The 15138-nt window shown below is 41.0% G+C and overlaps 1 protein-coding gene across 1 annotated transcript in view; it reads right to left on the bottom strand.

Moving 5' to 3' along the window:
* Nucleotides 1–15138, bottom strand: part of arid2 (AT-rich interactive domain 2) — a 71153-nt gene that overhangs the window by 22033 nt on the left and 33982 nt on the right. Inside the window, exon 12 of the mRNA XM_062482835.1 lies at nt 8060–8132. Coding sequence (XP_062338819.1) covers nt 8060–8132 — 73 coding nt within the window. The remainder of the gene's footprint in view (nt 1–8059; nt 8133–15138) is intronic.

Below are 15138 nucleotides of genomic sequence, written 5' to 3'. Positions count from 1 at the left end.
TTGATATTTATTTAGGGGGAAATGACTAATTCAAAAGAAGTTTGTTGGAAGCTATCATTGTCAGTAACAATGCCAAATGCGACCATTTAGCCTAGAGTCCTGCGTGGAGAAGCTGACCCCGGTAAATTGTGCTACGAGCAAGCTAGCCTAGCTGCTGTTGCTAGCCAAACTTCACTGACGGGATTGTTTGAATGTGCCGGAAACGAAAAACATTTATTTTGACATGAAGTTTAGGCTGTGGCATTGAAGACAGTGACGCACCACACAAGCTTGAGTTTAAATACATTATTTAATGTAGGGTGACCAGATTTGAGTTTGTGAAAAGGAGGACACTGTCGCAGTGTGTGTGTGTGTGTGTGTGTGTGTGGGGGGGGGGGGGTCACCTTAAAGGAGACATGACATGCTGTTTTTGGATGCTTTTATATAGGCCTTAGTGGTCCCCTAATACTGTATCAGAAGTCTCTTTCCCGAAATTCAGCCTTGGTGCAGAATTACAGCCACTACTAGCAGTCCCACAAGGAGCTTTCCTCAGAACGCGCTGTTTTGGTGTCTGTAGCTTTAAATGCTAATGAGGAGCGGAGGGGCGGCACCATGCGCTAATGTTTACAATGGATGTATCGCGATGGCTGTAGCCCCGTTGCTGTAAGATGCCTCGAATTTGCCCATTCTCATCTGATAACCCTGGTTTGCAGAGGTAAACACTCAGTCATTTCAATGAGGGGAAAGGCGGATATCGCGCGCGCCATAACACCAACAGCAGAACGGTTATCCAAATAACAAAGAAATGTACAACACTCACGTTACAGCATGTGTATTCACACACATACTTGATGCTATCTACCTTTCCATTAGCGACAGTAACTCAGCTGTTAGCTGCAGAGCTAATGTTACAGCCACATTCTAAGGGTAGCAAGCTAGGTAACCATATACAGTAAAGCTACAAAATGATGTAGCGTTAGTTAACTTACTTGTCCGAGGTTAGTAGCTGGACGAAGGAGAGTTAGTACTGATCCAGAATTAAATTTCAGCAAGGCCAGTTTTGTATTAGCTCAAGTTGAGGAAACAGTCGTGGCTGAAGTGTTTGGCGCAGACATACAAAACAAATGCGCCTACAACAGAAGTTGTGTAGGCGCATTTCCAGAGAAAATAAAATTAAGATACTGGGTCTTCAGAGGCTCGGATGAAAGAACTGTAAAAAGATTTTTGTTTTCCTTTGTACATCCAAACTGAGCAAATGTAATGCTTCGTTCGTTTGCAAGCCATGCTGTCTCGAGGATAAAAACACTTGCACGGTCGTAGCTCAGTTTCTTATGGGCGGGCCAGATTCTCTGGGCGGGCAAAGCAGAGAGAGGGGAGGTAACCTTCCTCCTTGTGACGTAACAAAGAGGAGATTTTCAAACAGAGCAATTGAGCTTTCATTTTCTGAAAGGCGGAGAAGAACACCCAGGGCTTGGTTTACACCGATCGAAAATTCTAGCCACTGGGGGACCAAAGGCAGGCTAGGGGAACTCATATTAATGTTAAATAACCTCCTAAAGTGAAGTTTTAATGTCATGTCACCTTTAACAAAAGTGCAAATGTAAAACAAATCTTTTTTTGTGGCATTTGGTCTTGTCTATGTATTAAAGCAATAATTATATCAAATTAAAAAAATCTAAATAGTACATTCTTTATATGGCCACATATTAAAACACTTTAGACACTTTTCAGTCTTCCTCATATTAAAGCAATAATGATAAGGTGGCAAGGTGCTCAGTGTTTCCTGGTTGGATATGGCAAAGTATCGTACCAAAGGCTCAAAATGATCGTATTTGGAGGATTTATCATGCATCTGGCAACACTGAGAAGGCGGTCGACCAATGACAGTTCTCTCTACAGTCATCACTCGCGCAAGAAGGGAGATACCCTTTCCAAAACTTGTAAGGGCGTAATAACTAGTTTGTGAAAGACCCAGAGAAACACAAATATCCGACGAGGCAAAATCCCGGACGATTTTGGAATCCCTGCCGGACGCATTTTTTAGGTCTCGAAAAGAGGACATGTCCGGGAAAAAGAGGACATCTGGTCACCCTATTTAATGTGACATTACTTACTGTACATGCAAGTCTTGAAATGCTTAAATGTATGATGCTGCTATTACACCACGGCATGATACGATACTTGCTGTACAACAGTCTTACCAGCACATCCATCATGGTTCGTACAGATACTGCATAATGAAATTCCAGGACTTTCAAGGACTTTTCAAGCACTATTTTGGGGGGTTTCAAGGACTACAATCAGAGATCTCATTTATCAAACATACACTTTATTTACTTTAAATTAATTCTTATTAAAGATACAAATGCTATTCTTTGATTAACATTAATGAGACGGACAGCAGTGGGTTCATTAGACGGCAGTTTCTTTAAGACATTTACATTTAGTCATTTAGCAGACGCTCTTATCCAGAGCGACTTACAGTAAGTACAGGGACATTCCCCCGAGGCAAGTAGGGTGAAGTGCCTTGCCCAAGGACACAACGTCAGTTGGCATGACCGGGAATCGAACTGGCAACCTTCGGATTACTAGCCCGATTCCCTCACCGCTCAGCCACCTGACTCCCCCGCCTGACGCACATGTCACGGATCTGACACAAATCCGTTTTTCTTCCAGCGCTTCACCTTCATTTAAGACTTTGAAACTCATTTAAGACTGTGCTTACGAGGATACATGCCAGAAATGGTCATTTTGACAATTTTCTGTTTCGTCCTCAAGTAGGCCTAATCAATACGGTACTGGCATGCACTGTCTGAGAAGAAGCGGCTTTTTCTCTCGGTGTGTGTGTGTGCAAAGAATTCCGCTTCAGACAGCGCTTCTTCAGAACCGAATTGAATTCTACTTGGCTCTTATTGTGCTTGAAAAACACAAATGAATTGAGAGCATGATCATATGCTATAACGCAAACCAAAGAATGCCAGAAAAAAAGATGGTGCTTTAATTAAATTAGCAGGAGGGGGGGTGATGTGCTGAGGTGTTAATTTTGAGCAAAAAGACTGTATTTATGTTTTATAGAAAAAGAATGAACACTTCAAAATTACTTGGTAAATTAATATATATTGTCTTTGAATAATTCAAGCACCTTTCAAGTACCTCGTCATTAGTGTTGGGTAACGTTACTTTTTAAAGTAACTAATTACAGTTACTAGTTACATTCCTTGTAAAGTAACTAGTTACGTTACTTAGTTACTTGCTGTGGAGAGTAAAGGCTGAATTATACTTCTCCGACTCCGTTACAGACAGACGGACGGAGTCGGACGGATTGGTTGAATTTATAGTACTCCGAAGGCTGTGGGTGTTGAAAACACTTCACTGCCAGAAGAGTAGGTGGCGCTGCACTGCGATGCTAGCTAGGTTATCGAAAAGTCGGAGCAAATTTACAAATGTGCTTATTTTATCAATAAAATAAGCACATTTTCAGCAACTACACTGCCCATTTCTCGTCACATTTTAATTCAGATGCTGATTTACATGTACTGTTTAGCTGAAATATGAATTGTAAACTTACAGCAATGGCGGTCAAAGGATTCTGTTCCGTCTTGTTGGTCACGGCAATCCCGCCCCCGTCCCTGACGCAAGAGGTTCTTAATACGGACCAATCACAGCCAAGGGGTATCCGTAAAATGACGGACGGACAGTCAGGAAAATCAGGAGGTGCACGTAGAGCTCTTCGAGGGGCTCGGAGAGGGCACGGAGAGGAAGTTCCTCGTCGGAGAGGGCGTTCCCTGTGTCCGTCTCCGTAAAAACGGAGAAGTATGAATCGGCCTTAAGGCATTAAGTTACTTTTGCGTTACATTAAGAAAAGTCTTTTATTTCTAAGACAATTCACCTTGGTCACTCTTATGCCCAGAAGGCACATTTAATGGGTTGACCTCAGCAATAGCACATATTGTACTGAATATTCAGTGTCACTCGCATATAACATGATCAATCCTCATTATACAGCAATACGGATCAAGGTAATAATCCACCATAACGAAAAGCAATATTTGCATTAAGTTCTTGAATCAAGAAACTCTTTAATCAATAAATAATGTTGTAAAAAAGGCAGAAGTCTAGTAGTTAGCTAGCTCTACAATTTACCAGGGCTAGGTTTGAATCTAGGCACAAAACGAAGCTAAGCTATAGCTAGGTATATGGTAGCAAAATGGTGTTCACTTATGTACTGAACCAGACTATTTTACTTACTGTAATATAATTCTAAACCTAAACCACTGAACGATACAGCAACACATCACACAAGCTTGAGTTCAATACATTATTTGATGTGACATTACGTAGGCCTGTACATGCAAGTCTTAAATAACTATTTAGCTGGTCGGCTCCATGACGCTGGGTAAATTGGGCTTGTGAGACTGCTCACCAAAAGAACGAAGGGGAACCCACCTGTCTAGCAGATTAAGACATTTTCGTAGGTACCTAGCGAAAAGTAGCCTCAACTTTCCTAGACTTTTAGCTACATGCTGAGGGCTCGCGACCAAAAGACTAAATTAAGTAACGCGTTACTTGTTTGAACAAGGAACTAGTAATGGATTCATTCAATTAAATAAGTAACGCGTTAAGTTACTCGTTACCTAACAAAAGTAGTCTGACTACTGTACCCGACACTTACACCCAACACTGCTCGTCATTAATATGACTGTTTAAGGGTTTTCCAGGACTTAAATTTTAAAAAGTCAAATTCAAGTACTTTAAGCACTTTAAGGACTTTGGACGAACCCTGATCTATGCACGTCGTATCTATGCGTCGTTGCTAACATTGGGAGTCAGATGGCTGAGCGGTTAGGGAATCTGGCTATTAATCAGAAGGTTGCTGGTTCGATTCCAGGCAGTGGAAAATTACGTTGCGTCCTTGGGCAAGGCACTTCACCCTACTTGCCTCGGGGGAATGTCCCGGTACTTACTGTAAGTCGCTCTGGATAAGAGCGTCTGCTAAATGTCATGTAATGTAACGTTGGGACGTTAGGCTAGCACTGAGTTCCCTTTGTGCACACAAGGCACTTTTTGCCACAAAAACTTAATTTCAGCCTAAATTGTGCAATGGTACGTAAATCCCAATAGAATCGGGACCAAGACAAACATTTTGACACTGACGTTGTCTATGTAGTCCAAATATTGAGGGATCCTTAGCGCTGGGAAAATAATAATAATAAATAATATGTGAGAGAACTGGGAGTGCTCGCCGAAGGCTTGACAACACACAATTATAAAGCATCAATGTGCTGTTCTTTAGGTCTCAACATTTCTCAAAGTTGTAGGGTAAGTAATTAAAAATAGCCGTAAATTATTGTAACTGTAAGCAAGCTAAATGTGTAAACAATCCATTGACTGTCCATGGCACAACATTATACTAAAATATATGGCTTGCCTCGCAGCCACATCTAATCAGAGATTCAACAAAATTACTGACAAAGATTTGCAAATAGGGCAACCAAACAAAGCTGAACTTGGATCATGTGAGACTTTGGCAGGCATTTGATGCACAACACTTTTGGCAGAGATTTGACTCTCGGCTCAAAATCAAGCCACAGGGTTTGCTATTGTAAAACGGGCTCCGGAAATGTGAAACACGTTCCGCAAATGTAAAACCATTTCCACAAATGTAAATGACTTTCCACAAATGTAAGTCAAGTTCCATTAATGTGAAACGGGTTCCACAAATGTCGATCACAGTCTAGGCTACACCCGTGATGTAGCAATGTATGTGTTGTACCCAGACTGTTAAAGGAGTGACAGCGGGAGTTGTAAGCGTCTTTAGCCTGAAGCGCACCACTGAGTCAGAGACTTAGAATGATTAATTTGCTAGATAATTTTAAAGCATATTTCACACAATTTAACACAAATGCTAAGCACATTTAAGATGTGGTAGCCACACTTAATGCGAAAGATAAGGGTCCGTGTAGGTCGATTAATGATTCGTTGTCTCGTGTTTTGTAAAACCATTAGGCTATTTTGTTATTCCAAAAAAACAATGAAAACCAAGCATTTTTCCTTAAAAATGGTTCTGGTTATTTACACCTAAAATGGATGAAACGGTAATACAACCCAATTTACACATTTTTGAGGGTACATTTTTGAGCATGAAAAATACAAACAAACACTAGAAGCACCGAGCGGGGGTCATTTGGGTCCATTGAAGAGAAACAATTTGACCTGGTTTCTTGACTTTTCCTAGATATGCGTTTTATCACCCAGTATTTTTTTTTACTTTCAAAATCACACCGGGGAAAGCTAATTAAAGTTTTTGATTTTGCTTGTGTTTTGGTTTAATTCCGCATTATTAGCTTCACATGGGCGTTTGTGTGTTGACAGGTAACGCAATTCTTATGTCATGTAACGCAATTCTTATTGCCGTGGTGGCCCGCCACGGCAAAAAAAACTCGGTTTTATTTCCAAAAAATACGGTAATCAACTGTAACTCGATGACTCAAGCCTACTCCTCGGTCGGTTGTTGAAACGAGCCTCAGCAAGCATAGGATAAGAACATTATTTCTACCACTTTAGCCTCCTCAGTTGATTTCTTGGGGCATGGATATAGCAACCCTCAAATGGCATACAACAGGAACAATGTTCTTATGAATTTAGCCACCTCGGTCAGTTGTCGGTGTCTTACGTGAACGTGATACAGAATATACAAGACAATTTTACAGCATTGCATAGCACAAAGGAAAAAATACTAACGTTAAAGGTCCCATGACATGAAAACTTCACTTTAGGAGGTTATTTAACAATAATATGAGTTCTCCTAGTCTGCCTTTGGTCCCCCAGTGGCTAGAAATTTTGATAGGTATAAACCAAGCATTGGGTATTCTTCTCCGCCTTTGAGAAAATGAAAGCTCAAACGCTCGGTTTAGAAAATCCTCTCCTTGTGATGTCACAAGGAGGAAGGTTACCTCCCCTTTCTCTGGCCCGCCCATGAGAATCTGAGCTACGACCATGCCAGTGCAATATCGTTTTTTTCCTCAAGAGACATCATGGCTTGCAAACGAACGAAGCATAACAGTTGCTCAGTGTTTGGATGTACAAATGAAAACAAAAGTCTTTTTACAATTCCTTCATCCGAGCCTCTGAAGAACCAGTGTCTTAATTTTATTTTCTGATGTGCAGACACAACTTCCCAAAGTTTTGTATGTCTGCGCCAAACATTTCAGTCACGAGTGTTTCCTCAACTTGGGCCAATACAAAGCGGGCCTTGCTGACCGTCTAAAATTACATTCTGGATCAGTACCAACTCCTTGGTCCGGCTACAAACGAGATAAGTAAGTCAACTAACGCTCATTTTGTTGCTTTACTGTATATGGTTACCTAGCTTGCTACCTTTCATCATGTCAGAATGTCACCTTCAGAATGTGGCTGTAAAATTAGCTCTGCAGCTAACAGCTCAGTTACTGTCGCTAATGTAAAGGTAAATAGCATCAAGTATGTGTGTGAATACACACACTGTAATGCGAGTGTTGTACACTTTTGTTATTTGGATAACCGTTCTGCTGTTGGTGTTATGGCGCGCGAGATATCCGCCTTTCCCCCCACTGAAATGACTATTAGTGTGCACCTCTGCAAACCAGGGTGATCAGATGAGAATGGGCAAATTCGAGGCATCTTACAGCAACTGGGCTACGAGCCATTGCGATACATCCACTGTAAACATTAGTGCATGGTGCCGCCTCTCTCCTCCTCAATAGCATTTAAAGCAACAGACACCGAAACAGCTTGTTCTGAGGAAAGCTCATTGTGGGACTGCTCGTAGTGGCTGTAATTCTGCACCAAGGCTGAATTTTGGGAAAGAGACTTCAGATACAGTATTAGGGGACCACTAAGGCCTATATAAAAGCATCCAAAAACAGCATGTCATGTGACCTTTAATGTAAACATAGCAAACACACAGCAGAACTGTACATGCAGCGCTGTATGGCAAAACAGGCCTACAATTATGACAACTGGATAAACCATTTTAAAATGTTTGAATGCGCCATCCCTAATATTTGATTCATAGAATGTAAATTTTTGTCTTACAACTCACCATTGTATTGTAAACTTTTCTCCATCAAGTTCCATAATACCGGGTGGAGTGGACTGAACAGGAACTCTTGCTGCTGTAGAGAGAGAAGTTTTGAGAAGTGAATTGATCAACACATGGATTAAACCAAAGTTTTTTTTTCTCCAAAGATTCAGATAAATGCTGGAATGTTCATATTAAATGCTCAAAAGCGATGTTGCTAGTAAATACAAACTGTTCAGACTGTTACTGTAGAACTACGCACTTCTGAACCTTGATTTTCTACTGGACTTTATGTGCACAATTTTTACGTCGCTTTGCATAAAAGTGTCTGCTAAATGAATAAAATGCAAATGTAATGTAATATCATTGAATATTCAAAATCCATCCTTAAAGTGGAACTGAACTGATTTATGAAGTACGGCTCATATTATTATTAAAACTAGAGAGGGTACAGTTTCTGGGGAAATTGTAGGGTGTGCTTGCTTGCGTCGGTTGCACAGGGGTCCGTTTTTGGATGACATTTTTACAACTGATATTTCTGTATATTTTATATAAAAATGCATACTTATTATTCATAAAGATTACATAGATTTAAAAACATTTTTTTTGCTGCTCATTTACAACTGAAAATACGAGTGAAGTGTAGAATGAAATAGATGTCTTCTCATTTCCCCTGCAAGAGGCAGCCTCATAGCTGAATCAAAACGAATACATTTGGCAGACCGGTGCAAAAATTGACCTAATCTCTATGACTTAAACGTCCTTTTAAGTTTTTCCCTTCTCGTGATATTTTAAGGCATTTAGCCTACTCATATTGCATTCATTCATGAATAAAGAACCTCCTTTGAAGATTATTCTACGACGTTACCGGCAGTAGAAGATGGAATCGCGATTCAAACAGTACCATCTGCTAACTGAAAATATGCCCCCAAAAACGTAAATAAGCTTGACATTTATTTAGTGGAAAATCGCTTTCATAAAAAGCTCACTGGTAGCGATCGTTGTCAGTAACAACGCCAAGTGCGATATAGCCCTGTGTGGAGAGCTGCCCCGGTAAATTGTACTACCACGGTACAGTACTAGACTACTGCTGTGTTCGTCTTGGTAGCGATTGCGTTGGTTGAATTGGATTTAACGTTCCGTTGTACGGTTTAGGCTGAAATTAATTATTTTCATGAACAGATTGACAAAGTTTAGGCTGTGGCAATGAAGTTAAGGTTAGTAGTTAGATAGACTTTTGATTTAAGTAAGGGGAGTGCCGAACATGTTCTGTCGCCGTTTGACTTCCTACAGCTGTGTAGATGTTTTTGTAGTGTCTCGCGTAGGCTACAGCGTTGCAGTGAGCAACACTGGTTTGAAACCACAGGTAATGATAATTTCACCAACAAATCGTTTACTTGTAATGTAATGTCATAATAAATCCTACAACGAAAATGTATTTGTGAGGAATGTTTATTTTAACGATTGAAAACAGATGCATCATACTAGACCACTGTAGTATGTGTTGCCCGGGCAACAGAGGCTAATGTCATGATGATAATACTTCAGTGACATAGTAGACTACTGTTTCCGAAAGTAGATGTACTTCCTTAATAAAATCAGCTTATATTGTACATTACACGTCACAATTGTGTGTCATATCACAAAGTAAAATTAGTAGTTAGCTTAGCTATCTCCCAGAAGTTAACGAGCTGCTAAACTAATATTCTGCTAGAGGTAGTCACGCGAGTTTACGTGACGTTAGTGACGTAAGTAGCGTTTTTGACTGTGGCTAGCAAGTTAGCCACCGTTAGCTTCACTTTTCGCCACAAAAACTTAATTTCCACTTAAACCATGCAACGGAACGTAAATCCCAATAGAAGCAACTCAATCGCTACCAAGACGAAACTTTTGACACCTAGGTTGTCTATGTAGGTCAAATATTGACTGAGTTTTAGGGGGGCAAAAAAAATAAAATAAAAAAACAATAATAATATATATGTGAGAAAACAAAGGTTGTGCCCTTGCCGAAGGCAAAGCACACCCAATAAGATCACAAAACTTTATCTGACAACTAAAAGAGCAAAATGTTCCATTTGTTATTAAAAACGTTTTAAACTTTACCACAGGGCGCGGCCATCTTTGAATCGTCATGTCTGTGACGTCACGAGAATGGTTAGGTACTGTGACTGACAGCTGCTAGCAGTCATCAAGATTGACATTGACAGATTGTCAGGGAGAACAGAGGTAGAAACGGCTTCAAACGAACCAGCTAAAACAAGGTTCAAAGTAGGATCTTATTGTATAGCCCCAGGTTGTACAAACACATTTTACAGGACAGAAGTCATTCACTACCATGTCCTACCCAAGCAGCAACCGGTTTTACGAAAATGGCTTGTAGTTATAATGTGCCAAAGCCCACCAGTTGCCCCCGGATTCAGAGTTTGCAGTGATCACTTTACAGAAGTGAATTACATTTTTAAACCTCTTAAATACGCTTATGTTACATACACACACTGGCGTTTTTTGACATAGCTAGCTCTAGCTCCTTAATTCACAGATTGTAGCCGAATAACACACAAAGCTAGCTCCGTAACGTTTCCTACACTGTAGTATGTTATGTTTAACCTAGCGAACAGGTTATCAACTCAACCAGTGATCATGTTTCACACAACTTGAAAGTTACTAGTAACTGAAACTTACCAGCTATTTATAGGGCGTTCCAAACTTTCAAGTTCAAGTCTTTTATTGTCAGATGCACAAAACAACACAGGGTCAGACCGAGCACTGAAATTCTTAGGACATGACAACGCAAGGCAACCTGGCATAGCATGACATATCTACTCAGATCATGGTTATCAAATACTTTATCCATACTAGGATAAAAAGGTATTACTTTTCATAATTGTTGGCTCTAACGAAAGCAGGGTTCTTACACCTTTTCCAAAGTCAAATTCAAGCATTTTCAAAGTGCATTTTTTAAAAACCTTTTTCAGCACCTTACAACCGTGGCAAATTACATGTTTTCATTTGTGGTGGGCATAGATTTTTTTGTTGTTGATTAATCTCACTGTAATCTTGGCGTTAATCTAGATTAATCTTGATTGAAATGGCTCATTTGAATTCCGCCGAAGGCATTCAGAATATGTGTGCTACCCAAATAATGACTAAAAGTAAGTCTTTGAGAACGGGTTTCTCAAGCCAGGTGGCGCATTAGACCAGGAGCTCATCTCCTGTTTCCAAAATGCATCACAAACTGCTTGAGAAAGCTGTTCTACTATGATAATTGGTGATGAAAATAAATTATGTTCAATAATATGTACTTGTGTTTATTAACTGTTTATTAGATTAGTTAGCTTGGCTGATAGAGCTGTGCTGACGGGCTTGCCTCGGTTGCACTCAAACATTGTAGTTTGACGACGACTCTTCCACTGTGCTACATCAGTGCTTGGCCCGGCATCTTCCGCATTAGCTAAGGGATGCTTTGCGTTTAGGTGGTATTTGAGACTCGAAGAACTCCTACAGTAAACTAATTCCGCATAGCACAAGGTGCAAACAACCTTAGTCTTGTCGAGGTTTCCATTGGGAAGCTTCTTAAAAATAAATTTTCCCTGAAGCAAACCAGGTGGCTTCATAGCTGCATCCATGTTAGCACGTCACGTTTGATGTGATAATTTCATACACAAGGCATACACACAGGTTCGAAGACTCGTTCTCGCCCCCTACAGTGCAATTCGGCTAGGTATACATCCGCGCTAAAATATCAAGGTGAAAGTCTTCATAGCTTGCGTAGTATAGACCCAGCTCCCAACCCAACTTTGAGAATAGATTAACGGCAATATTTTTTTTATCGCCCGATAAGAGTCTCACGTTAACGCAGCGCGCCCACTACTAGTTTTCATACATACTTCATCACATTAAATCAGATGTTATAGTGTTATTAAAAACATGATAGCATTCTACAGAGGGTGACAAATTAAATTGTTGTTGATCATTTCTCTTGATATTGTAATAATGATTATTAATGTTGAATAATAGAATACATAAGAACGTTTCTGTGTGTGATGAAAGGGAAAGTTAAGAGGTTAAAAGGTTAGAGAATGTCCCCAAAGACTATTTTCTGACAAACACTTGTGCAATATATCCATCTGTGGCACCATTCAAAAAGTAGGTTATCCCTCAATCTCTTCAGGTATGTCAAGTGCATTGGTAAGGCTGGCTGTCAAATTTTTAAGGCATGTTAAATATGAAGCTATTGGAGTTCATCCTACACTGTTCCAATTGCAACATATCTTCACTGTGTTGGTAAGGGCTGTGATCTCTCCCATCCTCTCAACAACTACCCAGGTAGTTATGCCATAGCATGACACAACTATCCTTGGGGCCAGTTGCACAAAAATAGACCTAGTCTTAGACTTAAATGTAACTTTAAGTCCGACTTGCCATAGACACTTCAATTTACCTGTTGCATAAAGATGCACTATGAGTGACTAAAGTAAAACTGACTAAGATAGCCTGTTGCGCTTTGCATTATGGGTAAAATAAGAAAAAAAGATGGCGGACAAAAGGCGACACAATGACGAAAGATTGATACATTTAAACCTGATGAAAACCTATATCTGTTGGAGGAATACAATATTGAAAAAGCTGTAATTGAAAAATTGTGTATGTGTTTTTAAGCTTATTAACCTAACTCCAACGCTAGTTCCATTTACCAACAACTCCAATGCAGATGGCTAGCATAAATAAAGTGAGTTGTTGTCGTCATCTACTCACTCGTTTCATAAAATGACATTTTAGCAGAAAATCAGACCGCAGTTAAAATGTTCTGCAGTTAAAATTAACAAACTTAACTCCTTTTGTAATAAATTATACTAAGATAATGACGTACTAACAGGTGGTTGGCATAGCAACTAAGCCCTTACCGCAAGGCTTAGCCAGGGGGAGAGGTGGCTAACTTTGCTAACAGACAGGCTTAATTAGACTAGTCGAACCTGACAATTTAAGACAGTCTAAGACTAGTCTTAAACTAAGTTTATGCAACTGACCCCTGGTGACCAAAGCTAACAAACGAGTGGCAAAGTAATACCAGCACTTGACAGGTTTTACCCAACATAACATTAAAACTAATATTTTACTGCTGTCAACCAATTACACTTTGAGGTCAGAACTACTCACTGTACAATTATATGTATTATTGATGATACAATAATATGATATACATATACTGTATATATGGTATATACGCAGAGTATTTATCCATCCATCCATCCATCATCTGCCGCTTTTCCAGGGTACGGGTCGCGGGGGCAGCAACCTAAGCAGGGAGGCCCAGACTTCCCTCTCCCCGGCCACTTCCACCAACTCTTCCTGGGGGACCCCGAGGCGTTCCCAGGCCAGCCGAGAGACATAGTCCCTCCAGCGTGTCCTGGGTCTTCCCCGGGGCCTCTTCCCAGTGGGACGTGCCCAGAACACCTCACCAGGGAGGCGTCCAGGAGGCATCCTTATCAGATGCCCGAGCCACCTCAACTGGCCCCTCTCGACACGGAGGAGCAGCGGTTCTACTCTGTGCCCCTCCCGGATGACCGAGCTTCTCACCCTATCTCTAAGGGAGAGCCCGGACACCCTGCGGAGAAAACTCATTTCGGCCGCTTGTATTCGCGATCTCGTTCTTTCGGTCACTACCCACAGTTCGTGACCATAGGTGAGGGTAGGAACGTAGATCGACTGGTAAATAGCTCCTTCTTCACCACAACGGACCGATGCAAAGCCCGCATCACTGCGGACGCCGCACCGATCCGCCTGTCGATCTCACGCTCCATTCTTCCCTCACTCGTGAACAAGACCCCGAGATACTTGAACTCCTCCGCTTGGGACAAGATCTCCTCCCCAACCCGGAGATTGCACTCCACCCTTTTCCGGTCGATAACCATGGCCTCAGATTTGGAGGTGCTGATTCCCATCCCAGCCGCTGGGGGATGGTGCGCTGCTGACCTCGATGGGGGACGTCTTGGACCGGTGGAAGGAATACTTTGAAGACCTCCTTAATCCCACCAACACGCTTTCCGACGTGGAGGCAGAGTATGGGGACATTGGGGGGGGGGGGGGCCTTCTCTCGCTGAGGTGGTTGGAAAGCTCTAGCTTAATTATGCTACCCCAATAAGAAAATAAAATTGCAAACATTGCAAGTTACCAGGGGTGGTACTTACTACATTTGAAAGATGGTGTACTTTTGATTCCACTACACTTCTATAAAAGGTTCCCGTTCCTCGTTATTTTGAAGCAGAGCTTAGGTTTAATTTAAAATTCTAAAATGCGGTAGGCCATACGCCGTGTTCGTCACAAGAGAAATGTAGCCCGACCATGTAGAGACAGAAATGACATGCCGTGGTGGAAATAAGATAAATAACATAAGACCATTTAGTTTGTTAAGCAAGCTATAGACCTGTTTTATAGGAAAGGTAACCTTAAATGACTTATTTTGTGATCTGGAACCATATTAAATTCAAATTAAAACTTGACTTTCCAGGGGGGGGGGTCGTTGGGGGGGCAGGGCGCCACCCTAATATAATGGTAGGGGAAACACTACTGTAATTTAGCATTTGTGTTAAGACGACACATTTGGCACATTTTAAGGTGACAGAAATTGCTGTCTAAACACATCTGTTTTGAACTGAGACGTGAAGATAATTATAATAATTATAATTATACTTGAAGACGTTTGGACCATCTATGCTTCCAATTGGTTGGCGTCTTATCTTTCCATATTCCACAGACGTGTCCCTTAGAACATGCATACACACTCACACGCAGTATAAATATGTATGAAATGAATTGTTTGTAAAACTCTGTTAAATCTTTCACTGTGCTCCTAAATTATTTTGTGTGCTCTTAAATTCTCATTTAGGAGCACATATACTCCTTGGGGGGGAAAGTTTGCCCTGCTAAGGGCCCCCGGCTCCATCTAAACTCATACCAGGGTCACCCAGCTCCGCACAAACTCATACCAATGGGCAGTCATATATAACTAGACCAAGCAAGAAAGCTCTTTAAATTTAAATTGGGGAGTCAGGTGGCTGAGTGGTTAGGGAATCGGGCTAGTAATCAGGTTGCCGGTTTGA

This window comes from Osmerus eperlanus, chromosome 17 (assembly GCF_963692335.1).
Source record: "Osmerus eperlanus chromosome 17, fOsmEpe2.1, whole genome shotgun sequence".
NCBI lineage: Eukaryota > Metazoa > Chordata > Actinopteri > Osmeriformes > Osmeridae > Osmerus > Osmerus eperlanus.
This window is presented reverse-complemented; position numbering and strand designations above follow the sequence as displayed.